General features: G+C 45.0%; 6 protein-coding genes across 13 annotated transcripts; 3 read left to right on the top strand and 3 right to left on the bottom strand.

Moving 5' to 3' along the window:
• Positions 1-277: 277 nt before the first annotated feature.
• Positions 278-10,556, top strand: LOC105699460 (protein mini spindles). Of its 5 annotated transcripts, none has more exons than XR_001104030.1 (36): positions 278-498; positions 969-1,068; positions 1,166-1,359; positions 1,437-1,643; positions 1,717-1,836; positions 1,911-2,089; positions 2,171-2,394; positions 2,490-2,684; positions 2,755-2,935; positions 3,023-3,135; positions 3,210-3,432; positions 3,509-3,672; positions 3,755-3,906; positions 3,973-4,191; positions 4,268-4,451; positions 4,528-4,722; positions 4,798-5,034; positions 5,109-5,271; positions 5,345-5,514; positions 5,592-5,756; positions 5,850-6,122; positions 6,202-6,405; positions 6,489-6,624; positions 6,708-6,901; positions 6,985-7,187; positions 7,349-7,534; positions 7,744-7,902; positions 7,973-8,135; positions 8,213-8,371; positions 8,432-8,619; positions 8,706-8,868; positions 8,950-9,123; positions 9,192-9,341; positions 9,435-9,598; positions 9,683-9,846; positions 9,980-10,556. XR_001104030.1 is itself a non-coding variant. In XM_012424463.2 (36 exons), exons 2-35 carry the CDS (start codon positions 1,012-1,014, stop codon positions 9,811-9,813), a joined length of 5,994 nt encoding a protein of 1,997 aa, XP_012279886.1. In that variant the 5' UTR covers positions 279-498; positions 969-1,011; the 3' UTR covers positions 9,814-9,846; positions 9,980-10,556. The 5 variants fall into 5 exon arrangements, 4 of the variants coding, with proteins under 4 accessions (XP_012279886.1, XP_023289883.1, XP_023289884.1 ...); XM_012424463.2 differs by having other exon boundaries at positions 279-498; positions 9,435-9,603; XM_023434115.1 differs by having other exon boundaries at positions 279-498; positions 972-1,068; positions 9,435-9,603.
• Positions 10,557-10,717: 161 nt separating this feature from the next.
• Positions 10,718-13,109, bottom strand: LOC105699462 (transmembrane protein 165). The gene is made up of 6 exons (XM_012424468.2): positions 12,948-13,109; positions 12,670-12,871; positions 12,387-12,562; positions 12,136-12,318; positions 11,926-12,031; positions 10,718-11,808 (listed from the first exon to the last, which is right to left on the bottom strand). Exons 1-6 carry the CDS (start codon positions 13,086-13,088, stop codon positions 11,732-11,734), a joined length of 885 nt encoding a protein of 294 aa, XP_012279891.1. The 5' UTR covers positions 13,089-13,109; the 3' UTR covers positions 10,718-11,731.
• Positions 13,110-13,806: 697 nt separating this feature from the next.
• LOC105699461 (peroxisome assembly protein 12) lies at positions 13,807-15,277 on the top strand. Of its 2 annotated transcripts, none has more exons than XM_012424466.1 (6): positions 13,807-13,946; positions 14,017-14,125; positions 14,194-14,387; positions 14,466-14,834; positions 14,906-14,991; positions 15,053-15,277. In XM_012424466.1, the coding sequence occupies exons 1-6, from the start codon at positions 13,827-13,829 to the stop codon at positions 15,162-15,164; spliced, it is 990 nt and encodes a 329-aa protein (XP_012279889.1). In that variant the 5' UTR covers positions 13,807-13,826; the 3' UTR covers positions 15,165-15,277. The 2 variants fall into 2 exon arrangements, with proteins under 2 accessions (XP_012279889.1, XP_012279890.1); XM_012424467.1 differs by having other exon boundaries at positions 14,913-14,991.
• Positions 15,278-15,472: 195 nt separating this feature from the next.
• On the top strand, positions 15,473-17,568 carry LOC105699290 (tetratricopeptide repeat protein 16). The gene is made up of 6 exons (XM_012424162.2): positions 15,473-15,559; positions 15,637-15,838; positions 15,933-16,162; positions 16,231-16,452; positions 16,534-16,847; positions 16,938-17,568. Exons 1-6 carry the CDS (start codon positions 15,473-15,475, stop codon positions 17,548-17,550), a joined length of 1,668 nt encoding a protein of 555 aa, XP_012279585.1. The 3' UTR covers positions 17,551-17,568.
• A 47-nt stretch (positions 17,569-17,615) lies between these two features.
• On the bottom strand, positions 17,616-18,917 carry LOC105699468 (farnesol dehydrogenase-like). Its single transcript, XM_012424479.2, has 5 exons — positions 18,683-18,917; positions 18,396-18,608; positions 18,069-18,316; positions 17,854-18,000; positions 17,616-17,787 (listed from the first exon to the last, which is right to left on the bottom strand). Exons 1-5 carry the CDS (start codon positions 18,825-18,827, stop codon positions 17,746-17,748), a joined length of 795 nt encoding a protein of 264 aa, XP_012279902.1. The 5' UTR covers positions 18,828-18,917; the 3' UTR covers positions 17,616-17,745.
• A 101-nt stretch (positions 18,918-19,018) lies between these two features.
• LOC105699467 (phenoloxidase 2-like) lies at positions 19,019-23,529 on the bottom strand. 3 transcript variants are annotated; one of them, XM_012424477.1, is made up of 8 exons: positions 22,787-23,529; positions 21,746-22,646; positions 21,247-21,663; positions 20,721-21,176; positions 20,319-20,640; positions 19,931-20,230; positions 19,611-19,843; positions 19,019-19,520 (listed from the first exon to the last, which is right to left on the bottom strand). In XM_012424477.1, exons 2-8 carry the CDS (start codon positions 21,854-21,856, stop codon positions 19,296-19,298), a joined length of 2,064 nt encoding a protein of 687 aa, XP_012279900.1. In that variant the 5' UTR covers positions 21,857-22,646; positions 22,787-23,529; the 3' UTR covers positions 19,019-19,295. The 3 variants fall into 3 exon arrangements, with proteins under 3 accessions (XP_012279900.1, XP_012279899.1, XP_012279901.1); XM_012424476.1 differs by having other exon boundaries at positions 21,746-22,302; positions 22,376-23,529; XM_012424478.2 differs by lacking the exon at positions 22,787-23,529 and having other exon boundaries at positions 21,749-22,070.
• Positions 23,530-23,560: the final 31 nt, after the last annotated feature.

Below are 23,560 nucleotides of genomic sequence, written 5' to 3' on the forward strand. Positions count from 1 at the left end.
ACCTGTGCTGCCCCCAGGTGGAGGATATGGACGGCTATCGCACTTGCCACCTGATACCCCCAATGGCGGCCCAATTCAGGGATCCTCCTCGGGGTCTATTACGTAAAGCAAATTGAGCGAAAATGTGAAAAATGAGTGAATGTGAACCAGCTTCATCGCTTAGTTGATGGATGGCGGGAATTTCGAAGGTTGAAAAAAAATATACTATGAACACTCTCTGCTTCTCTCTACTTTAAACTGCGTTCCGAAACTCATCGAAGAGGATCCGCTCGACCAGTCTTTTTTGTTTGTGTTAAACTTGACAGTTATAAGGACGAGGGACATTATATTTGAAAATGAAATGCAGTGGGGTTTAATGGCTGCTGAAACGTTTCGACGGATGGTCTCGATTTTGAATCTGTGAGGTTTTTACTTGAATGAGACTGGCAGACTCGCCGATCGCTCTCAACGGCGAGCTCCGGTCCGCCTCGTGAATCGGCGGTATTGACGTCTTGCGAGGTGAGTATCTGAGGATTGCGATTTCTCCGGATATATAAGACACGGTGCCATTAACGCGCACATCTTCCTACCGGAATGGGATTCTAGAATTGATCTCTCTAGTTCGTCTAGATCTGCTTGAATTTTTGTGCCAACGCTTTTTGGCGTTAGGCCGAAAGCCCTCATCAAAGGTTAGACGTAGTTGTCTCACCAGGAAGTCTTTGTCATTCTCTCGCGTTATCTTGACACTTGCAGTTGTTGCCGAAACAAGGAGCACGATTTTTCGTACGGTTTAATCGTCTTATGGAGCCGCATTACCTTGATACATAGCAAAGTGATAATTGCGTGACCATTTCTGTTATACGCGAGTGTGAGACATGGAAGAGGGACCGTAGTTCCTTTTTTGGAAACGATTTCCAATACATCCATTACTAGATTTAAACGGACTGTAAATGTAGGCTAATTGGATTGTATCTGTGTCTATCTATTAGTAGGATTTAATCCCGTCCACTACGAGACAAGTCATTTGGAAAAATGGAGGAGGACATTGAGTATACGAAATTGCCTTTAGAGGAGCGCTGTGTGCACAAGGTACGGATTGTGGGGTCGTTCTACTTCAAATTCATATGTGGTATTTTGAGTAGTTCTATTCTTTAGTTGGTTTGCATTTGTGTTATTTTTCTTATAGTCATGGAAGGCACGATTACACGGTTATGAGGAATGCACAAAAACGTTTCGTCGCATAGATGATGAAAAATCACCAGAGTGGAATAAATTCATTGGACTAGTAAAAAAGTTTGTCGTTGATAGCAATGCGGTTGCCCAAGAGAAAGGTTTGGAAGCAACGCTAGCATTTGTTGAAAATGCCGCGGCAGCTTCAAAGTAAGCTAATGGGAATAATGTTATTTTTTGGTTCATGGTGATTTATGTATTCAATTCTTTTTCACTCAATCTTGTAGAACTGTCAGTGACGTAATGAGCGGTATTGTCACTAAATGTATCGCTGCACCCAAAGCAAAGACAAAGGATTTAGCTGTACAGATAACACTCATGTATATAGAAATAGAAAAGCAAGATGCAGTACAAGAGGAATTGTTGAAAGGCACCGAGGCAAAAAATCCAAAGATTGTCTCCGCTTGCATCTCTGCACTGACTTTGTCCCTCAGGTATGGTTATTTTGTCTGCGCAAAAAAGTTTGTGTCCGTGATGTGCAAATTAATTTCTATCATTTAATATTAGAGAGTTCGGTCCCAAAGTTATTAACATTAAGCCACTGATTAAGAAAATGCCAAGTTTCTTGGAGGACAGAGATAAAACTGTTAGAGACGAAGGGAAAGCCATGGTCATTGAAATATACAGGTAAATTTTGTTTCAAGTTGAATCGCTTAATCTATGTATACGTTTGATTTTATGCCTTTCAATAATATTCACAGATGGATTGGAGCACCTTTGAAACAACAACTTAGTACCTTAAAGCAAGTACAATTAACAGAATTGGAAACTGAGTTTGCACAGATAGAAAAAAGCACGGTTGCTCCAACTCGCTACTTAAAGTCCCAGAAATCAAAGATTAGGGCCGTTGCAGAGTCAGGTGCTAGTGCTACCCACGAAGGTATTACTCACAATAGCATACTGTTTTTGTAATCCATGTCATGAATCTTGTTAAATTTTTTAATTTACATTAATCTAATAGGTGGCGAAGAGGAAGATGACGATGCTTCCGCCTCGGAAATAGATCCTTACGAACTATTGGAACCTGTCGATATTCTTTCCAAACTTCCAAAGGATTTCTTTGAGAGCGTTGAGGCAAAAAAATGGCAGGAACGAAAAGAGGCATTAGAGGCTTTGGAAACTTTAGTCAAGAACCCAAAACTAGAAAACGGCGACTACGGTGATGTAGTGCGAGCTTTGAAAAAGGCAAATATTTATTTCTTGACATATTCAACTATTTTGTAAAACAGTGGTAATTATTTATGGTGATTTAATTTAATTTGATGACTGTTTCCATTCAGATGATCGCAAAAGACTCAAATGTGTTAGTAGTTGCCTTAGCAGGGAAGTGTTTAGCTGGTCTAGCATCAGGACTGAAAAAGCGATTCCAACCATATGCTTTAGCATGTCTACCTGTGATTTTAGAGAAGTTTCGTGAGAAAAAACAAAATGTTGTACTAGCCCTTCGCGAGTGCTGTGATGCTATATTCCAAAGTGTACGTATACGCTGTATTTCTTAATAAATGCTTTTCTAAAGCTGTTTTATTTATAATTTACAACATATAGATTGCTATCGACGTTATGCTGGAGGACGTGGTAGCTGCATTGGAGAATAAAAATCCCGCAGTGAAAGCTGAGACCGCTGCTTTCATGGCACGTTGCTTCGCCCGAACATTACCTTCGACTTTGAATAAAAAATTATTGAAAGCATATACCGGGGCACTGCTAAAAACTTTGAACGAACCAGGTGAGTTACTTCTCTCCCCACTGTAAACTAGAATTATTAATTGACTCTGTTATCATGTCGATGAATTATTTAATTTTCTTTATTTAGACCCAACTGTTCGAGACAATTCTGCGGAAGCCCTTGGGACAGCCTTGAAGTTAGTCGGTGAAAAGGCAATATCACCATTTCTTACCGACTTAGACAATTTAAAGATGGCAAAGGTATATAAAATTCAGTAAAAAATAAATAAGTGAATTTAAAGAATAGCCATTGTATCTACTATTATTTTTTTTAGATCAAAGAGTGTGCGGATCAAGCCGTGATTCAGGTGAAGATGCCAGTGGTTAGAAAGGCGCCGAGTGAGAGACCAAACACGGCGCCGGCAAAAATAGAGTCACCTGTAAAGTCCAAGGAATCTGAAAATCAAGGAGCACCCAAAGCAGGCAAGAGGCCAAATACCACGGCGACTAAAAAGGGTCTCTCCAAGAAATCCACAAATTCTTCGCTCACGAATCTAGGTACTAAAGTAGACGACCTTTACCCTTGCGAAATTCTCCTACAAAGTCAACAAGCTCCACGTGGATTCCATTTCAGGTGGAACCAAGAAATCTAACGCAACAAAGGTTCAAGTCGAGAGAAATCTTAGTAGTGAAGAGGTGGATGAATTAGCTGCGCAAACATTACCCAGCGATGTGATCTCTGGACTTGTCGATAGCAACTGGAAAACACGTTTGGCTGCTGTCGAACAACTGTCAGAAGTACCGATGATCCTTCATTTACTGTGATTAATTCACATGGTGTTCATCGATTACACCTATAATAATTGAAAATTTGTTATAGGCAGTGAAACTCATGGATCCAGCGGAAGTGTCTACGCAGGTCATTGTCAGGACCCTGGCCAAAAAACCTGGGTTCAAGGACACGAATTTCCAGGTTCTCAAGCTTCGACTGGAAATTGTCAAAATGCTCGCAGAGAATTATCCTTTCTCCAGGTTAATATTTTATCAATGTTCAAGATATTAGCCTTGAATTTCGAAGTGATTTGAAATTACTTCCAGCACCGTGTCGGAGTATTGTATCATGGATATCACGGAGAAACTTGGCGACGGGAAAAATAGTGCCGTGGCGAGCGACACGCTCATGGCTATTGCCGAGGCGACGAGTTTCGAGCTCGTGGCAAACGAAACCATAGCATTCGCTTTCAATCAGAAGAACCCGAAGGTTCAACAGGAGACTCTCTTGTGGCTATCCAAAGCCTTGCTCGAATTCGGTTACACGTGAGTGCCGCATTCGATTACATCCCTACCTGTAATGAAATTGCGTAAAATAAAACGTTACACTTACTGTTTTAAGAATCAACGCGAAGTCGATAATGGAAAATATCAAGAAAGCAGTGGGCGCGACGAATCCTAGCGTGCGCACAGCAGCGATTACGTTAGTAGGAACTCTGTACATGTACATGGGCAAGCCCCTCCTCATGTTCTTCGAGAACGAAAAGCCGGCCTTGAAGCAGCAAATTGAACAGGAGTGCGAAAAGGTACCGTCAGTTTTGTCCTCGTAGAGTCACGGGTGAAAAAAAAAATTGAATGGGTTAAAGAAACATTGAATTACAGAAGAGGGAAACGCCGCCGGCACCCGTGCGTGGACTTAAAAGTAAAAAGGGCAGGGTGGAGGAAGACGAGGACGGAGAACCCGACGAGAAAGTTGGCGGAAGTCAGTCGAACATTTCCGATCTCTTCCCCCGGGTCGACATCAGCAATCAAATCACCGAAAGCTTGCTCGCCGAGTTGTCTGACAAGAACTGGAAGGTGAGGTGTCGCCGGTACTCTATGTACGAAATATCGCCATCCGAAGAAGTATGTAATCATCGTTTCCTGTATCAGGTTCGTAACGAAGGTCTACAAAAGATAGCCGGGATTCTCAACGAGGCGAAATTCATAAAAGGATCTATCGGGGATCTGCCGCAAGGATTGGCATTGCGACTGGTCGACAGCAACAGCAAGATCGCCCAATCCACTTTGGGTCTCTGTCAGGCTTTGGCCACCGCCATGGGCCCCTCTGCCAAAACTCATATTCGCACCCTCTTCCCTGGTTTCGTTCAATGCCTGGGAGATTCCAAGGTCAGGGAAAACCCTCAGGTCATTTATAAGACAGGTATTAACAGCGGCGTTAATTCATTTTTTTACGTCTTTAGAACTGGATCCGCACCGCCGCTATTTCCTGTATCAACACCTGGGGCGACCAGTGCGGCTACAAAGAATTCTTCGACGGCGAGATTATCGGCGATGCCCTGAAGACTGGTTCACCGACTCTCAGAGCAGAGCTGTGGATCTGGCTTGCCCAGAAATTACCCGGAAGTAGGTGGACTACCATTTCCTGGATTAGATGTATCGTAACGCGACCTTACTCTCCTTTTTATTTCCTTTGCAGTACCGGTCAAGCAAATACCGAAGGACGAGCTTACCGCGTGCATTTCCCATTTGTACAGCAACTTGGAAGACCGCAACTCCGATGTGAGGAAAAACGCCCAGGAGGCAGTTTTGGGATTCATGATCCATCTGTCCTACGAAGCCATGAGCAGGAGTACGGAGAAATTAAAGGTGTGCATTAATTTAATATCCGGGCACCTGGTTTTATTGGAAGAATTGGGTCGACGAGAATTTTCGGTGTATTACAGCCAGGGTCTAGAACCGCGGTATTGGCAGCCCTGGACAAGGCAAGGCCCAATCTACCGATTAAACCTCTGCCCTCGAAGAAGCAAGCATCCGATGACGGCTCGCAGCAGAAAACCGTAAAGAGCGGAGGCGCCGTGAAGGCGAATAAAGCCGCGGTCAAGACAAAGGTGATTTCTACTTATTCATTAGTAGATAAAAAAAAAATGTAGATCCATTAAGATCATATACTTTAACGCGAAGAAATGCTCTCTCCAAATCAGGGCGCGTCCTCGTCGAAGCCCAGCAGTGCCCGCAAGAAGGACGAAGACGTCGACACGAGCCCGCTGCTGGCGACGAACAATCTGAAGCACCAGAGAGTAATCGACGAGCAGAAGTTAAAGGTCTTGAAGTGGAACTTCACTACACCTAGGGAAGAATTCGTGGACTTGCTGAAGGAACTGATGTCGGCCGCTAACGTGAACAAGACGTTGATGGCGAACATGTTCCACTCGGACTTCCGGTACCACCTCAAGGCGATCGAAGCTCTGACGGAGGTACCTCTCGGTCCATTACCTGGGAGGTGTCATTTTCTTCATTCTTTGATATTAATAATTTATCAATTTAATAATTTAGGATCTGCCCGGCAACAGTAAGGCCCTCGTCTCAAATCTTGACCTCATATTGAAGTGGTTGACGCTTCGATTCTTCGATACGAATCCATCGGTATTGCTGAAAGGCTTGGACTACTTGCAAACCGTTTTCAATCTGCTGATCGAGGATCAGTATCACATGCTGGAGAACGAAGCTGCCTCGTTCATTCCTTATCTAATTATTAAGGTTCGTAGGATTTTTTTTTTTTGTTCTATACCTAAGCGGACAAATCAGGATTTATAAATGATTAATTGTAAATGATCTCGCAGATCGGGGATCCCAAAGACGCCGTTCGGAACGGTGTTCGAGCCCTCTTCAAGCAGATCGCTTTAGTATATCCTGTTAGCAAGCTGTTCTCCTACGTCATGGAGGGCTTGAAGTCTAAAAATGCTAGACAGAGAACCGGTAGGAATATTTCTTATGGTCTTTTTCTTTATCTTAATGGGTTAAGCGGAGTGAACGATGAAATTATATATTTTCTTTAACAGAGTGTCTTGATCAGCTCGGGTCTCTGATCGAGAATTATGGAGTTCCCGTTTGCCAGCCGTCTCCCTCGTCTGCTTTGAAAGAAGTTGCTAAACAAATAGCTGACAGGGATAATTCCGTGCGAAATGCAGCGCTCAATTGCATCGTCCAAGCCTACTTCCTCGAGGGTGAACGAGTCTATAAACTGATTGGGCAGGTGGGTGAAATTATTAACAATATGTACCCTTTGAGGCTGCAAGTAATTCATCCTACAGACATAACGTATTATAATTTGGATAGATATCTGAGAAAGATCAGTCATTGCTGGACGAGAGAATTAAAAGAGCTGCAAAGAATCGCCCAGTAAAGTCAGCTTCATCGGCGAGGATAGTGGTGCCACCAATTTCTACAAATGCCCCTGCGACAGAGGAAATGGAGGATGACTACGAAGAAGAGGAGGAGAACGAAGCTCCGGAGCAGGAAGTCGATGTACTCAACGATGGGTAAGATGATTTCTTTAGCTTCGCCAGTCTATTAATTATCTGCTTAGTAACAGTTTTATCGAAGTTAAGACTCTTAAAGCAATGTAGGATTTATTTTCCGAAAACCTATTATTTTTTTTTTTGTTTTTTATGCATGCGCTTGCTTTGTGATAATCCTTCAGGGACGATAGTAAAGATAATCAACCCGAGAAGGCCGAAGATATGACTCTTGTCAATAAGGAAAACAATGAGGAATCGCAATCGCCGACTGCGACAAAAAATGAGGGAAACAAGGACGAACGGGTTGAAGCTTCGGCAGAATCGGAATCTCAATCTGAACAAGTCACTCGCGAAGCGGAAAATAAGACGTTTGTTTATATACATTATAATGTCATGGGGGTAAACTGCGGTATTGGATTTTTGTTTTTGTTTTTTTAATACATATATAAAATGGTTGCTGCATGTTTTACAGGAATTGGTGTCTGTCGTCGACGTTATTGATCTCATCGTTGTGATTTTGTGCACCTGTTGTTCCAATGTTTAAGACGTTCGATTAATATGCCAAATGATATTTTAGAAATCCCACGCCGATGCAAACGAAAGTATCAGGACCCTTTGGCCTCGACATGGATCTGCTGCAGAGGATCGAGCTCAGTGCTCCTGTCAAGTATCGGTACCCTAAGCTACTGACTCCAGATTTCTCCGAACCAGTAAATTTAGCTCCTCCGCCAACTCAGTGAGCACCAGACAAATGCATACGTTTGGAAAGTAAGAATCACGTTAACAACCATGCCTTAAATTTCCAGAACAATTTTGATGTCACCGCCGAAGCTCTTAATTCCTAAATCTTCGTCTGTATCTCCCCTGGGACAATCGGCTACTAAAGAGGAGAGTCTGGAGCGCAATATTCTTGCAATAGCCAGCCCGGATTTGCCGACTGCCATTCAGGCTATGAATAGCATAGATAACGTTTGTATTCTTCTAAGTCTAATTACAAAGGAACCGATGCCAAGGCATAACGATTGACACTAATCTTTTCCCGTTAGTTATTGAAGTCGCATCAGTTCAGTATGCTGCAGTCGAGGGAGGACAAGTTCATCACTTCTTTGAACCTGCAACTCAAGCTTCTTCAGACGTATCCTCTCCACCAGGGAAGCGTCGACGTGTCCAAGGGCTTCCGAAATGCCTTCATGGTGATACTTTCGGTAAGGCAATTTTTTTTTTCACCCTTAAAAGTCGTAGGTACTCAATTTGACACTTTACAGTTCTACGAATCCGGGGTCTTGGGGAAGAACGTACCGGCGGTGCACCTGAAGGAGCTCATTGATCAGATGATCTGTTTGTTGGCCGAGAATAAGCTGGACCGGCTGAACGAAGCGGAAGCTTACAACAGGGTCATCAACAACATCGTCATGAAATTGATAGATCATTCTAATCACACGACCATCATATGGTGCGCTATCCCTCGATCGAGCCACTCTCATTCTTAAGGAAAGTTATTTTTTTTTTTTAATTCTTATGCGTATATTCATCTTACAGCGTGCTAATCCAATTGTTACACGGCTGTGCGGAATCGAATGCTCCTTCCAAGTACGAAGACCTGGTGATGAAGTGCTTGTGGAAGATAGTAAAGACTATTCCAAATTGGGCCGCCGACTTGGAATACGATAACATACTCCTGGAGGTGCACCACTTCTTCAAGGTAATTCCTTCGCTTGGATTTACCTCGAGCCGGTGAGAGGGATAATTAAGAAATCGTTGATGACTCGAAGCCTTCTCTCAGGATTACCCTTCGTCTTGGTGGAAGAAACGAAAGCCTGACACAGCCTTGCGTACGGTTAAAACCGTGCTTCACAGTATGACCAAGGTTAAGGGCAGCACGATTTTAAGTCACTTGACGTTGATAAGTAACACGAACGAATCCGAACTACATTCCTACCTGATGAGACTTATCGCGGTGAGTTTCAACTTCTAGAAGTGCACCTCGCCGTTTGCAGACAAATCACAAACCCGGGCCTTTTGCAGACCTTCAAGCCCGACGAGGTTAACGCAATGTCGAGGCCTTCTTCTAAGGCGAGCAACCCAAGCCGGACCCAGAAACATCTTTCGAAGTTGACTCATCAACAATTGTCGGAGATATTCAAAAAAATTGGATCCAAGCACCACACGCAAGAGGTATCCAATTTTTTCAATCCCCTATATCTAGTTCCTTGGGTCTACTTCTTTTTATAAGAGCATACTAGTGCTCACTGGAATTAATTTGTTCAGGGCTTGGTACAGCTTTACGACTTCAAGCAGCAGAATCCTGAAGCAGACGTTCAACCCTTCCTGATGTCATCTCATCAGCTTTTCCAAGACTTCATCGAGCAGGGACTCCGAGATATCGACCAAGCGAGGAAGAATCAAGGACTCATATCCCAGGCCAATAATCAGTATGGTATCTGTCGATGATGGACGTTATCAAGGTACTACTCTGATTCTACCATTGTTAGAAACATTGGTGATTGCACTTGCAGAACCTTCCGAACCTCCCGCCCCGGTTGCAGAGGAGAAAAGACTAATGGATCCCATGCTCAGGCTGGAGAAATTGAGAGCGCTCGAGGCCCAGTGTAGAACCACTGCACCGAGCCATTCCAATCCGACATGAGTCCAAGATGAACGCACTTTCGTACTACTTTAGGTAATACCGTGATCGCAAGTACTCGCACCCTCATTAGGCCTCGTTCAATTGGTCTTCCTCGTTTCGGTACATCTGACCCATTGTCTCGTGGAACTTTTCCTTTGGTTATCGGTGATTTTTTTTCTTATTCCAGGTTTCGATTATTCAAAGATAACGCGTAGTCGAGGAACATCCTATTTATGGCGTCGCATCGGAAAGCGTACAAGTAATTCAGCATGCATCGTATCGTACTTACGGATCGGTCAGGGGGAGGCCTAGGTAAATGGTAACGATTGCGACATGTCTCGTTGGGGTTTTGTTGTCTTTTTCTTTCTTTCAATCAGGCTAAGGTCTTTTCGTTAACGCGAGTAGAGGAGGAACGCTCCCTTCGCAGGATCACCAGTGCATGAAACATAAAGGCACGTATTAATAATCAGTGCATGAGCAGAACAGTTTATAATAATGTACGTAATTGCTATATACCTTCGACGTCCAGTGCGAGATTAACAGTAGCTCGACTTCACCTCGTGGTTACATGTATAGTTGATACTATTATTAATAATATTATGTAACGTTCATGTGTTATGCCAGCCGTATTTATGAAGTATAGGAGCAGAGAAGGATATTAAATTCTGTAATAACAGACGGAGTCCACGTTGGTTTCAGACTGAGTTATTTGTAGCTGATTTTATATCGTTATTTTTTTATAATAAACACTTCGTCTTTTTTAACACGCGCCTCCTCTGCGTTTGCACACTCGACCATGATTCTATTTGTGCGTGTAATATTTATTGCAGACAAGTACCGTCTATTTCCTATTGATCATTTGTTACAGTGCATTTATCTTTACCGATACGAGGTATCGTGGAGTCCGAAATGAAGTGGTCGCTCCTTATCATGTAATCCATGTATAATTATTTGGATAACAATCGTCGGACGACTAAAGTCTGATTAGACGGTTTACAAAAGCAAAACAATTGCGGTTCTTCCTTATACCTGATGGTACTCTTCCACGATTCGCGGAATTCACGCATCCCTACTTCGGATTTGTTTCATTGTCTAATACGTTTGTATTAATACATATTTGCACATCGTTCGATCCTATAACAGTTCGCCTCGTCGAGGGGTTACTCTGCGCCCGTTTGAGTAAAAAAATATTTCAATCTGAAAGCACCTCGTACATTTGCTACCTGGCGGATTACGCATCCCTACTCGCATGTTCGGTTAAAGTATAATCTGCTCGACTTATTTTCCTTTCGTTCCTAAAGCGGTAAAATAAAATTCGAGATCGTTCGCTCATTTGATTTCAGCGTCGCACGATAACGGGATACGACTTTTATTTATCACCTAAGTATCTAACGAGATGGATAATTCTGGTTTCGCCTTATCATTTTACAGGTTAACAGAAATTACCATTCGATAACTTTTAACGGTACAGATCTATCTACAAATGTGATGCGATACTTCTCGGGGAGGGAAAAAATCATATGATACCAAAAATATATTAATGTCCCCAAGGTAATTATAATACTATAGAATGTATTTAAAAAAAAAAAAACATTGTATCTTACCCTGAAGGGGTACACTAATACCTGAAATAATACAGGAACGTGATACCGTTCCTGCAATTCTTGATCTTGAGGACTCAAAGTCTTGCGGTGACTCTGTACGGCACCCTTTGGTTACAGAAGCTTATACCAGTGAATGAAGCTTTTAACAAAAACTGCCAGCTATGTCCATATTCAAAATTATAATTTTGCTATGGGCGCCAGCAGTGATTCTTGCCAATTATGTCTATGTATGTACATTGGGTTTCTGATGCTTTGCGCAAACATAGACACATATGTACAAATGCATATTATACAAACAAGACATCATTCCGGCTCATTGGATATTGAGATCATACTCAAATGTCCTCATTTGGATTAACAAAAAGCGCCGTCAGCGCAAAAAGGAGGAAAACCAGACCGCCGATAATCGTCACTGCGAACAGGAAAGAAAGTATAAAAATTCTAGTAATCATATTCCAAAGATATAAGAATGAATCAGGTTAAAGGATTTTACAGTGTTTTCTTTTATTGTAAAAAGTGATTCTCTTACCAGTGCGTACTGATATTCTTTGGGCAATGATACGCCCTCCAAGTACGGCTAGTCCTGTGCAGAGCGAATGTCCTAATATTCCTCCCAAAACCACACCATATACATCCTGAAATATTTCAGTCAAAGATCTATAAGGTTTGAGAATGATACTATGATTCACTCAGTTAATTGTACTTTGAACACGCGCCATTAAAGATTTATTAAAATTACCTCACGAGCAGCAAGTATTATTGTAGTCAACTGGGAGCGATCGCCGAATTCGGCGAGAAAAGTAAGAGTAAATGCCTGCAAGAAAATTCTTGACAGCAGCATAAAAATACTCATTTTCTGAGATTTCTTTATCGCACCGGTCTCTGGATCTTGAACCAATGCAGTCCCCGCTTCTTTCTCATACTTAAAATGTATTAATGTCAATGAGTGAGCAAAGCAGGAAAAAAGAATTCAGATATATCACGAAGTACCTCGTCTTCTCGTTTCCTTAAGTCAGATTGTACTTCTTCTATTTCCTCCTGAGCTTCAGAGGATGACATATAGTAACCATCTCGTAACATCTTAATGCCAAACAAGGCAAAAAGTGCTGTTGAAATATAATATGTATAGGCTCTTGGAAATATAGTGGCTATGTATCCAAATATAACTGTGAAGATAGAATAAACAGGGTAATTGTCACATCAAACATTTTACTTAATTTATATACTAAATGTCCTGTAGCACATAATCTATTAACTGTTGCACAAATAATACCTGAGAGTATTGTCATAAGGGCTAGGGCTGTAATTGCTCCAGCAAAGACCGTTAGCCGTGGATGCCTCATTGCCATAATCGCAGCAATGAAGAAAGTTTTGTCGCCAAGTTCGGAGACGATGATAACCGAGAGGGAAGCAATAAATCCATGTATAAATCCAAGATTACCTTGCGGTTGAACAGATGCCAGTTCATCGGATTTCTTAAATAAGTGAATTCGCATGAAATTCAAGCACATTAACTAAAAGATACTGAAAAATCAAGATGCAGCAACTCACCATCGATGGAATCGGGACGGATGGACTTACAATCTTTGGAAGGAACTTTTCCGCTTGGACTATATCTACTAGGTAATAGAAAAATATAAACAAAAAGATAACATCCTTGTAACTCAGATTAACTCGACTTGACGTTGCCATTCTTGTAAGTTATCAAGCTTGTATAACCTCAAAAACTGTTGCCAAAGTGGCAAGCGATTTACAAGTGAAGGAGGTTATTACTTTGACGAAATTCTCGGTATTTAATTAACTTGCCAAACAGCTGTGAGTATCGGTAAATTTTTCATCTGTTGGTGAAGAAAAATGTGCATAAATGTAGCGGTAAATGAGGGGTAAAAATGCGGGAACCGGAGAAAATGATTTTAGATGAATATTACATACACCACCAGTGTATACGTGCACTGGAAGGATGCACACAAGAGTCGGTCATGCCACGAATTTAGATAGTTATCACCTGCCATTAATCTCGAACACAGTGTGAGAAAATGCAGGTGCTCCTACGAGTCGCAAGTATCATCAATGGAAGTCCATTTCGATTTTTCGATTTCCTGTACTTTAAATGTTTAAATTAAACGTGCACCGGCGCCAATCTTGTGTTCTTTTTTCTATTTACATTTTTTTCGTCAGCTCCAAGTTTAGTTGTCCAATCGCAGGCAGGATACATCGGTAACAACCAATCAGATGCGTCGTCTGCAATAATATTACGCACACCTGCTTTCTCCTGTTCCATGAAAGTTTCTAACCTATTTAACTATGCATTATCTGTAACTGTACTTGATATGTACATTGATTAATCATGCGTTTAACGATCACGTAAGCATTAAAAACTAAATGCAAATTACCAACTGTTATGAGGAATAATAATAACAAGAAGGCGAAATGGCTGTAAAGGGAGCGCACTTGACAGGAACGACTTATGCCAAACCGTCGATTTTTGAAATTGTTGCTCAAGAATCTTTAGCAACTACTCTTCAACCTGCATTGAAAAAAGTAATTTCGGTACGTTCGATATAGATTTTATAGTGTGTTGTTGTTCATTGCAAAAATTACTCAGTGATTTTTGTTTCAGTTCTTATTAACGTGCAACCCGGAAAGGTATGGTTGGCTCCTACGATGGTCAGATGAAATATACCTGGTTCTTCATGCTGTACTTCAAAACTATTATTTAAAAAATTATTGTAAGAATTATCGAAATATTTAATGTTGAAGCCATGTGAATTACAGTATATAAAAATTTCATTTTCAGCCGCATCATTTTCTGAAACATTTTATGGGCTAAAGCGCATTAATTTGACAAATTCCAAAATTCAGAAAAAATTATCAGAGAGGCAAGAAAGGTTGACACTTATCCTCCTGGTATTATTCCCTTACTTATGGGAAAAGATTTCATATCTGGTTAATAAATACAGATTAAATGCAGAATCTGAAGCATCGAATAAGGTCCATATCATCTTCGCTCCTTTTCAAGATTTATATATAATTGAAATTAATGATACTTATATATATTTACCTTTTCAGGGTGTGCGAAGTTCTTTCACAAGGTGTATCATTCGTGGATATACGATCGGTCATGTTACCTATCAGACCTTAGTCTTATACTATTATATACTTTATATAGCAGGACGTTCTTCTTCTCCAACTCCGTTACTGAGGCTGGCTTCATTAACATTGACTTATTCAGAACCGCACAAAGTCGCCACAATAAGCGATCTCCTTAGAAAAGTAAAAGAAGGTCAATTTAGTATCGACGACAGTATCGATGTTCTTAAAAGGACTGTCACTAGATCCCTTGAGCTTGGAGCATTTTTCCTTCAATTCATGCAGTGGTGGAATCAAGAGAATTATTTCACAAACTTAACGGCGCTTCCAGCACCACCACCTCCTGCAGTAAATATATTTTAATACCCATAATATTACTATCTCCATATTTTGAATCACTTAGGTATGGATTTCAATAGGTTCCAGAGTCAGCAAAAAAATATTCAGGATTATGCCCAGTCTGTGGTGAAACACGCCGCATACCTACTGTACTCGCTGTGTCAGGGTACGTATTTTTCTAATAATGCTTCTCATTCATAAACTATAGAAATGTACAATTTTTACAGATATATATTTTGTTACAAGTGCATTCTGTCTAAGGTGCAGAAAGAAGGAAAATGTCCTGTAACCAATTACCCTGCTCGAGAAGATGATCTAATTCGCTTGTACTTGAATTAGATACGCTCCACATTCCAAAATGATTACATTGAGAGGGTCTATGTAAATGTTGTTTGGTTATTCAAAAATGTAAATAATTCAGAGTATTTAAATAAAATTGTACGTTAATTAAATTAAGGCACTTAATTCTTGCTTCATTTGTTATCAGCGCAATATCAAGAGTGTCCTGTAAAGGAGGTGGTAAACAATTGCTTACAATCTGTCAAACTGTCTCTGCTCAAGCCAACCATTTATTCTACAAATATTAATCCAAGGAAAAAAAAAATTGAAATCTTATTAACAGTGTATGGTATTTCTTTTCCGCAGCAATGGAGGTAATGGAATTAGCTGAAATGAGGAAAGTCTTCATGCCTTCCAAAAGACGTTATGAAGATCCTCACAAAGAGGCTGTAAAAGTAAATCTACTAAATTCTTTAATTAATACCAAATTAGTCCATTGATACGGAAACACTGATTATCTAATTTATTGTAGTTAAGAACTTTATGGGCGCACCACAAACCACCGAATCGACTGAAAGCCATGCAAATGGTGAAGGATTTGTACAGCAAAGCGAGGAAAGAAGTGGAAAATGAAAATTACGACTCTGCATTGGCATCTACCAGAAAAGCACTTTTTCTGGATCCTCGACATCACGCATTTTACGCCCTGAGAGGAGACGTTTACTCGCACAAGGGTAACGGTTAGAAAAGAGTTAGAAGGAGTTGATTATCTCCGCTAGGATTAATTGTAGAACGATCGAATATTTTCGAGAAACCTCGTCTTCGAAGGGTTCTGGAGCGAGTCTATCAAGAGTTACGAAAAGGCGAGACTGCTCGTCGAGTTAGACCGAAGAGTACCCGAAGAGAAAGGAAGAGCATTCTACGTGAAGAAATTAATCGACGCATACTGGAAACGTGGAAATTCTTACTTAGAGCAGGATGACCTGCTCGAAGCCCTCGGGGATTACGAGGAAATTCTCGTTCTTTTGCCTCGAGGGACCTTGATAACGGAAACGCAGGTACGCGACGAATCGCCGAACGTCGATTTTTAATTCGACCTCCCCTGAATTTCTTTTTTTTCTTCCAGGATAAAATCCTGGCAGCTTTGAAAAGTCTAGAGAAGTACGAAGCATATCGTTATCATTGGATGCGTTTCATGGTAGACGCCGACAAGAAAAGGGCCTCGAGTCTCTTGACACACCACGCCGAGTATAGAATTTACTTGAGCGACATGGCAGCGGCTCGTCACATGCTCTTCGAGGCTCTAGACATTGACTCGTCCAATTCGAAGGCTCAGGAGCTCTTGCAGGTCTTGCCTTTACATCCAAGGACAATGTATCAACTCGTTTAATTTTTTTAGGAGCTTTAAGCAAGTTTCTCTTCGGGACAGGTCGTATTCGACACCGGTCATACCATGGTAGCCTACGCGGTGATCTGGTGCTTTCATGGGTGCTATGACAAGGCTCTGTTGACCATCGAAAAGGGCCGAGACTGCGATCCCTATAATCCAGGGTACACCTTGCTGAAGGCCATAATTCTGCGTCTGTCGGGTCGCTTAACAGAAGCGAAGAGATGGTTGCAAAGCATCGACCAAGGTTTCTACAAGCTACTGGAGCCGTCCAGGGACATGCAGGGCTCCATCGTCGGCAACCTGACGATAGACGAAACGAGGGATCAGTTAATCAAACAGTGGCATCTGATAAGGTCTCTTCCAATGAGTTCCTAGCACCTCATGAGTATTCCGAGCCACGTCTTGAGGTACTCCTTCAATTTTAACAGAATTCTATGCTTCAGGTACGACCTGGCCGTCGAGTCCATGCTCGATGGCTGCTTCGAGAAGGCGTACGAGTTGCTGAAGAACAGCGACTTGAGGGATCTGTTCCCAGAGACGTACGTGTTGATGGGCGACTGTCTTCTGCAAACTGGCAAGCCCAAACTGGCTCTTAAGATGTATGAAAAGTGCCGGAAGAAGTGCCAGGAGAAGCCAGGATGCTGGGCGGATTCCCAGGAGAAGAGGATCAACCTGGTGGACAGGATATCGAGCATCGTAAACCTGGAAGCCCTCGACGCGCTGATGGACAAGCGCTCCAAACTGGCGATCAAACTCTCTCGAGATGTCCGTGAAACCTTTCGAGATGGTAAAGTGGACCTTTCCAAGCTTCCAACTCTGCGTGGAGAAGCTTATCTGAACGAGGCTCAGGCCCTCTATCAGCTCTCAGCTGGCAAGACGATAGACCCGGGTTGTAAATCCGCAGCCGCCGACGGTTTCGTCTTCACCCGGACCGCAGATCGCTCAGATTTGCGGAAAATGATTTTCGGCAACCTGGCGACCCAGGAGATCGTCGAGAAATACGCGGCGAAGAGGAAGCTTCCTCACGGCACGAAGCTCCTGATGCAGTTCTCGTGACCCCGCTTCCGTCGAGATCTCGACCAAGGTTTCCGTTTAAATAAAAACCAGCCAATGAAAGCGATCAGGCATAGACGGATTTAATAGCGACAGGTTTCATATGGTTTATTGGTCGATACATTCCGTCACCGAGAAAATGCGATATCGTTAGACCTTTTAGAAACGATCAACGCTGCAGCGGAGGATCCAATCCGTTCACCAGGTCTCGCCTACGGGGCGAAGAGTAATTTCTTGCACCTGGAATAAAAAGAAAAGCCGCGTTCATTTTCAAGGTAAAAATAGAGTGGGTCGGATATCCTTTACCAGGACGTGTGGTGGCGTTGATAAAACGTATGAAATCGCTGCCGCGACATCCTGGGGCAACAGAACCGGCGTGGCTGCCATGGCCTCTTCGGAGAACGTCGAGTACTTAGCCATGAGCTCCGTTGCCACCAGGCCCGGAGAGATGCTCTGCAAGTATTGTGAAATTAGTAATTAGTAATTACTTCTAGAGTCCCTCGCGAGGGAATGAGGATTACCGTGATCCGTATCTCCGTGCCGAGGAGTTCATGGCGAAGCGTTTGGATCAGCCCCGTCGTGGCTCTTTTCGAGGCTGGATAAACGCCAAAACCAGGAATCGCGGGCACTCGTTCCCCGGCGAAGCTGTTAATATTCACGACTAATCCCTCGTTACGCTCTCGCATCGCCCTGACGGCCTCGCGAGTGCACAGGCACAAGCCGAAGACGTTGACGTCGAAGACGGCGCGCCAGTCCTCCAGGTCTCCGTCTGGAACGTTGTTTATAATCGAAAGAAATTAAATCAGGGCCCTGCGTAAAGTGTCTAGAACTAAGAAATCCGGAAATACCACTAAGAGAAGTTTCCTTAGCGAGTCCGGCGTTGTTCACGAGGACGTCGACCGTGCCGAGGTGTTCCCTCACCCAGGAGAAGGCGCAAACGACTTGGTCCTCCTTCGTGACGTCGCACTCGACGGCGTGGAGCTTCTCCTTGGCCTCCTCCGGGGTCCTGGCTAGGTCCTTGATCTTCTCCGCTCTTCTGGCAAGGCCTACCACCACCAGCCCTGGATGCAATTACAATTGAACGTTAATTGTAGTCAATAGCTGTAAGAAAAAAAAAAAAAATACACGGGCGTACCGTTGTCGAGCAGTTGGCGAACGATGGAGGCCCCGATGCCGGCGCTCGCCCCGGTTACGACGGCCACCTTCCCGGTCCAGCGTTCCATCCTCCGTCTTGACGATCTCCCGTTCGCGAGGAGAATACCAGCGAAAGCTCCACGCATAAGCGCGCAATCGGATCGAATATAAGCGATGAAACCAACACCCCTCGGAGACACCGATACCGCAAAAAACTAGCCATTGACTGGCGGAAACGCAATCCCCTTGCGGTGAACCGAGCGGCAACCTCCAGCCGATGTTTAACTGGAACGTAAGGTCTACTCCGTGTTAACAGACGGCAAAGTAAACGGAGAACGTTTCCCCATGATCTGGGTCGTTTTCCAAATTTAAGACCATTTTTTATACCACTACGCGTTCTCCAAGTTAAGCGAGGCGCCTGGGTCCGACTTGGGATGGGTCGCCGGGCGGAACTCGATCCTTGATACACATCTCGGCGCGTATATCGTTTATTGGCTTTAGATAGTCGAGGAAACCCTCGTGGAAAGGCGCAGAAGAGATAAGGAAAAATTGCGAGGAGAAGCTGGGGCTGAAACCAATCCGGATGGATTATCCGGAGAAACGAGAGGATTAATTTACACGGCATTGTCGACGGGTCGCTTCAGGACTTCGTCTCTGTGGCGAATGGTGACATCCTTGACGATCATGTTCGGGGTCAGGAACTGGTTCAGAGTCTCGACACCCTCTCGAGGCCAGCGGTCGAACGGGAAGCCCATCGGCCTGGCGTCGGGGTACTTCTTGTTCCTGATCCCGCAGTAGCTCATCGCGTTCACGCACCTACCCTCCACGTTCTGCTCCACCTGGAAGAGAGCAACCACCTCGTAAGTCTTGGAAAGAGCAGGAAGAAAATTGGTGTTAACTTAAATGATGCATTTCAGGGCGCAGAGCACCTTGTCGTTGTCGTAGTTGGAGATCATGACGAACAGTTCGGACCGCAAGCCTTCTTTGGTGCCCTTAGGGATGAGCATGTGCTGGGGCCATCCGCACCCGCAGAAATTAAATTCCTCCAGCTGGGCGACGTCGGTGGGTCTGCCCGCGTCCAGGTTGCGGAAGGTCCTCTCGAAGGGGATGGTTACGCTGGATTCGTCGGATTTACGCTCGACCTGGTTCTCCCCCGGTTTCACTGGGAACGTCCAGGAAGAAGTGTGAGCAAATCAAGCGGGAGGTACCGATACCAAGTGTAATAGAGTTGAGAATATGTTTTTTTTACAGGAGACGGTGAATTTGTCCAGCTCGATCATGAAGTTCTTCTGGTCCCTGAACGGCATGGGCAGGCCCCGCTCGTCGGTCTTCGGGCTCATGTAGATCCTGCAGGTGCCCAGCTTTAGCGTTCGGCTTTGATTAACGACCTTGATGCGATAGACGTACGGAACGTGCTGCAAGTGGGTGTACCTCGCCAGGACGGATCCCCTGGGAACGAAGTCCAGCCCTCGGGACATGTCCACGTCGCTCTGCTGCCAGAAAGTCGACAGGACGTTCTTCGACGCATTCGGCGTTACGATCTCGGCGTCTACGAGAAAAGACCTCTCCATCGGTAAGCGGATTCCATAATTCATTTAAACTGAAATAAATTAAATAAACTATTTTCAGGGAAGCACCTGTTACGCGAACGTCAGGGTACCCTAGCTGCTGCTGCGTGTACGGCTGCAGGGTGCGCTTGTGCTGTTGGAACACGTCCTCCACGTACTGGTGAAGCCGATAGAAGACCGGATCCCTCATGGTCGTGGATGGATCGCCGATGGGAGAGAAGGACTCCAGGTACCGGTGGTCCGGGTCGTGGACGTAGGACAGGGTTACGTGCATGAAATTGTGCAGGTCTCCGTAGAGGTTTGGATTCGGCGAGAGGATGGAAGCCTCCATGATGTCACCGAGGAGGTCGATGCCGCCCGTCTCCGTCAGGGGCACCCTCTCGCCCTTGTCCTGTGGAAAACGACGGTCAGTGGTGAACTCTCTTCCTCGAGTTTCACCTAAAATCTCTGAATCTCTGAATCTCGTCTCACGTTCAAGATCGCCCCCGTCTGGATGACCTCGTAGATTCGGTCCCTCCACCTCTCCATGTCCTGGATGTCGACCTGGATCTGGTCAGCGGGGCGATTGACGTCCTTGAGGACCGCGTTAGCCGGCCTGGCCGGCCAGGACCTGCTGGCTACCAGGCTGTCCAGCTTCGGGAAGTACGCCTCCGGGATGGGGTCCCGCCAGTTGTTCCATCTCTTCACCCTGCCGAGGCCGTTGCAGAACCTCTCGAAGTTGTACCTGGCCTGGATCTGCTGGTGCATGTAATAGAGGAGCTCGCCGCGCCGATCCTTCTGCACGATCTGCCGAGGTCCCGTGAACGGATACACCAGGTGCCAGTGCCAGTGGTGCAGATTGACGCCCAGGTCCTCCCTGAAGTAGGCCACCTTGTGCTCTTCGTCCAGGTCGGACGCCGTGTAGTCCCTCGGGATCTCTATTGGGATCTGAGGAAAGCGTCGGGGTGTACAATCTTTACGGAAACCGACGTGCCATTTTTTTTTCAGCTCAACCCACCCTGGATCCAGCCGGGACGACGTTGGCCTCTTCGCGGGCCTTGGCGAAGATCCCGCTGTCGACGTACTTGTCGGGGAAGACCTCGCAATGGGAAGGCAGAGGCAGATTCTGGGTGTCGGGACGATGCAGGATCGCCACCGAGAGGCAGTAGATGTAGAGGTAGGGGTTCACCCGGTCGTGGCAGAAGACCGAGGCCGAGAGGAAGTCCTCGTAGTTGCGCATACCCATCAGGATCTCCACCAGTCTCCCGGCCACCTTGCGATGCTTCGGGATGAACAGAGAGAAATTCTCCCTGCGACCGAGCTGCTGGGCGAAGTCGAACGAGGGCAAGGACACCTCCTTTACGGGGATCTTCTCGATGGTTCCTTCGCCGAAGCGGTTCAGAATTTCCACGGCATTGCTGCGGTATCTGTCCGCCTGGGAGGAGCAGAACGGAAGAAATAATTCAAGGAACGTAGGCCGATTATACGAGAAGATACAAGAGGTAAACCCATCTCACCACGTAGGATCCGGGGATGTCGAAGGAGACGTTGTTCTCTCCTCGGGGCACGAAGACCGGCTCCGAGGGTCTGTCGAACAGGTACAGCAAATCCGTAACTCCTCGAGACATGTTGCGGCAAAAGGACTTGCACTTTCCTGCACTCGAGCACTGCGAGCCAATTTATATACCAAATCTAGAGGATGTTTGTCCAGGATGTGGTCCAGGTTCCTCTAGGCCGAGACGCTCAAACCCTTCCGGACCTCCTCGTACCGACAGTCCTGGGCTCGAGACCGTTCGCAAGGATGACCTCCACTGAGGATCCACCGCAAACAGGATTTCCAACCGCGGTTTCTGGGTGGATATTTTTTCCCTTCCCGAACCTCGACGCGATATCGCAGGAAAGTTAAATCGCCGAGGTCCTCCGAAGAAAGGACTCTCGCCAAGATTTATCATCGGGAGGACCGAGTTTAACTCACCTATCCTGGAAGAAAAGATGCATTCGCCGGGGAAGGAAAGGTACGCAGGAAGAGAGACGAGCTTTCCTTTTCAAGAGACGTTTATTGACGAGCTGAAATCTTCAGATTACACGGTGAACAGTGACAGGAGGGTCGGGCATGCAAAATTGGACGAGTCAAGGAGGAGGCTCACATGCAGGTCGAGGTTCTCGTCAAGCAGAGGGTGCGGAGCGAGTGCAGAAAGTGCTTAAGCGAACGGTATCTCTTTAACGCTTTATCTTGCGACACCTTCCACGGGGATATTAACCGCGACCCTCTCGTAATTCCGGGAGAAGAGTCACTTGGACAACGAGGCGGAAACCGTGAGACCACCACACCGTGAAACGAAGGAAACCGATGGGAAGAGTATCCTTACCATGCAAGCCCGACGTTTCGGTACGCTCCGTCTCTACCATCCGGAGACGCTGGAAAAAGGAGAGGAGTGAAAGAGAAAGAACGAAAAGAGGAAGAAAAAGAACGAGGCATGCAAATCGGGAGGCGACAAGGATCCGCCGAGGAATGATGGGGAGAAAAAAAAAATACAGAGCACCTTACGCTAAAATACCTTGAGAGGTCCAAGATCCGACCGCGCCGAGGCGAAATGACTTTTTTCCTTATCCAGAGATGAATCGAAGGATCCCGCGTAGATCCGACCTAGGAAACCTATCCCAGCGATTCCCCGGATTGACTCCTGCTCCTCTAAGACACGGCGCTATCCCAGGGAAGATCCTGGTCCTCCGGATTGATATATTCCTGAGCTCCTCTAAGACACGTCTCCCGCGCAAGAGACGCGACTCCGAAATCCCTGCCATCCCGATCGACGCCGAACGATCCTGCGAATCCTCCTCCGAGGACGAGTTCGTCGCCTCCTTCCGTCCAGATCCGAGATTCCAAAGGAGGTCCTCACCGCGTCCTTCCGTTCCGCATCCGAGAATCGCTTTTAGCCGCGAGTGTTCGCTGAGAGAGAGATCCTAAGTGCGTCCAAATCCTAAAACTCTATGTCCTGTCCGTGTCGTCGGGCGCTCCGATCCATCCTCTTGCGAAATCCGTAATTAATATTCAATATCGAACTGCACAAGGTGTTCACAGAGAGAGAGAAGGATTAAAAAAAAAAAAAAATACGGAAAACAAAGGAGATAACCCCGCGAGGTCTATCGGCGATCGCGTCACTGTCCTTCCCGGAGAGCTCCCTCGCAAGGAGTGGGGAATCGGTCGCGAGTCTATCCACGAAGAATCCAGCTAAGCCGGGGATCCTTGAATCGCGAGTCCTGTCCCGATGGACGTCCCGAATCCACACACGTCTCCTCTTCTATCCTGATCCTCGCGTCCTGCATCCTGA

The sequence above is a fragment of the Orussus abietinus genome, unplaced genomic scaffold (genome assembly GCF_000612105.2).
Source record: "Orussus abietinus isolate OABI.00-Male unplaced genomic scaffold, Oabi_2.0 scaffold8, whole genome shotgun sequence".
Classification (NCBI taxonomy): domain Eukaryota; kingdom Metazoa; phylum Arthropoda; class Insecta; order Hymenoptera; family Orussidae; genus Orussus; species Orussus abietinus.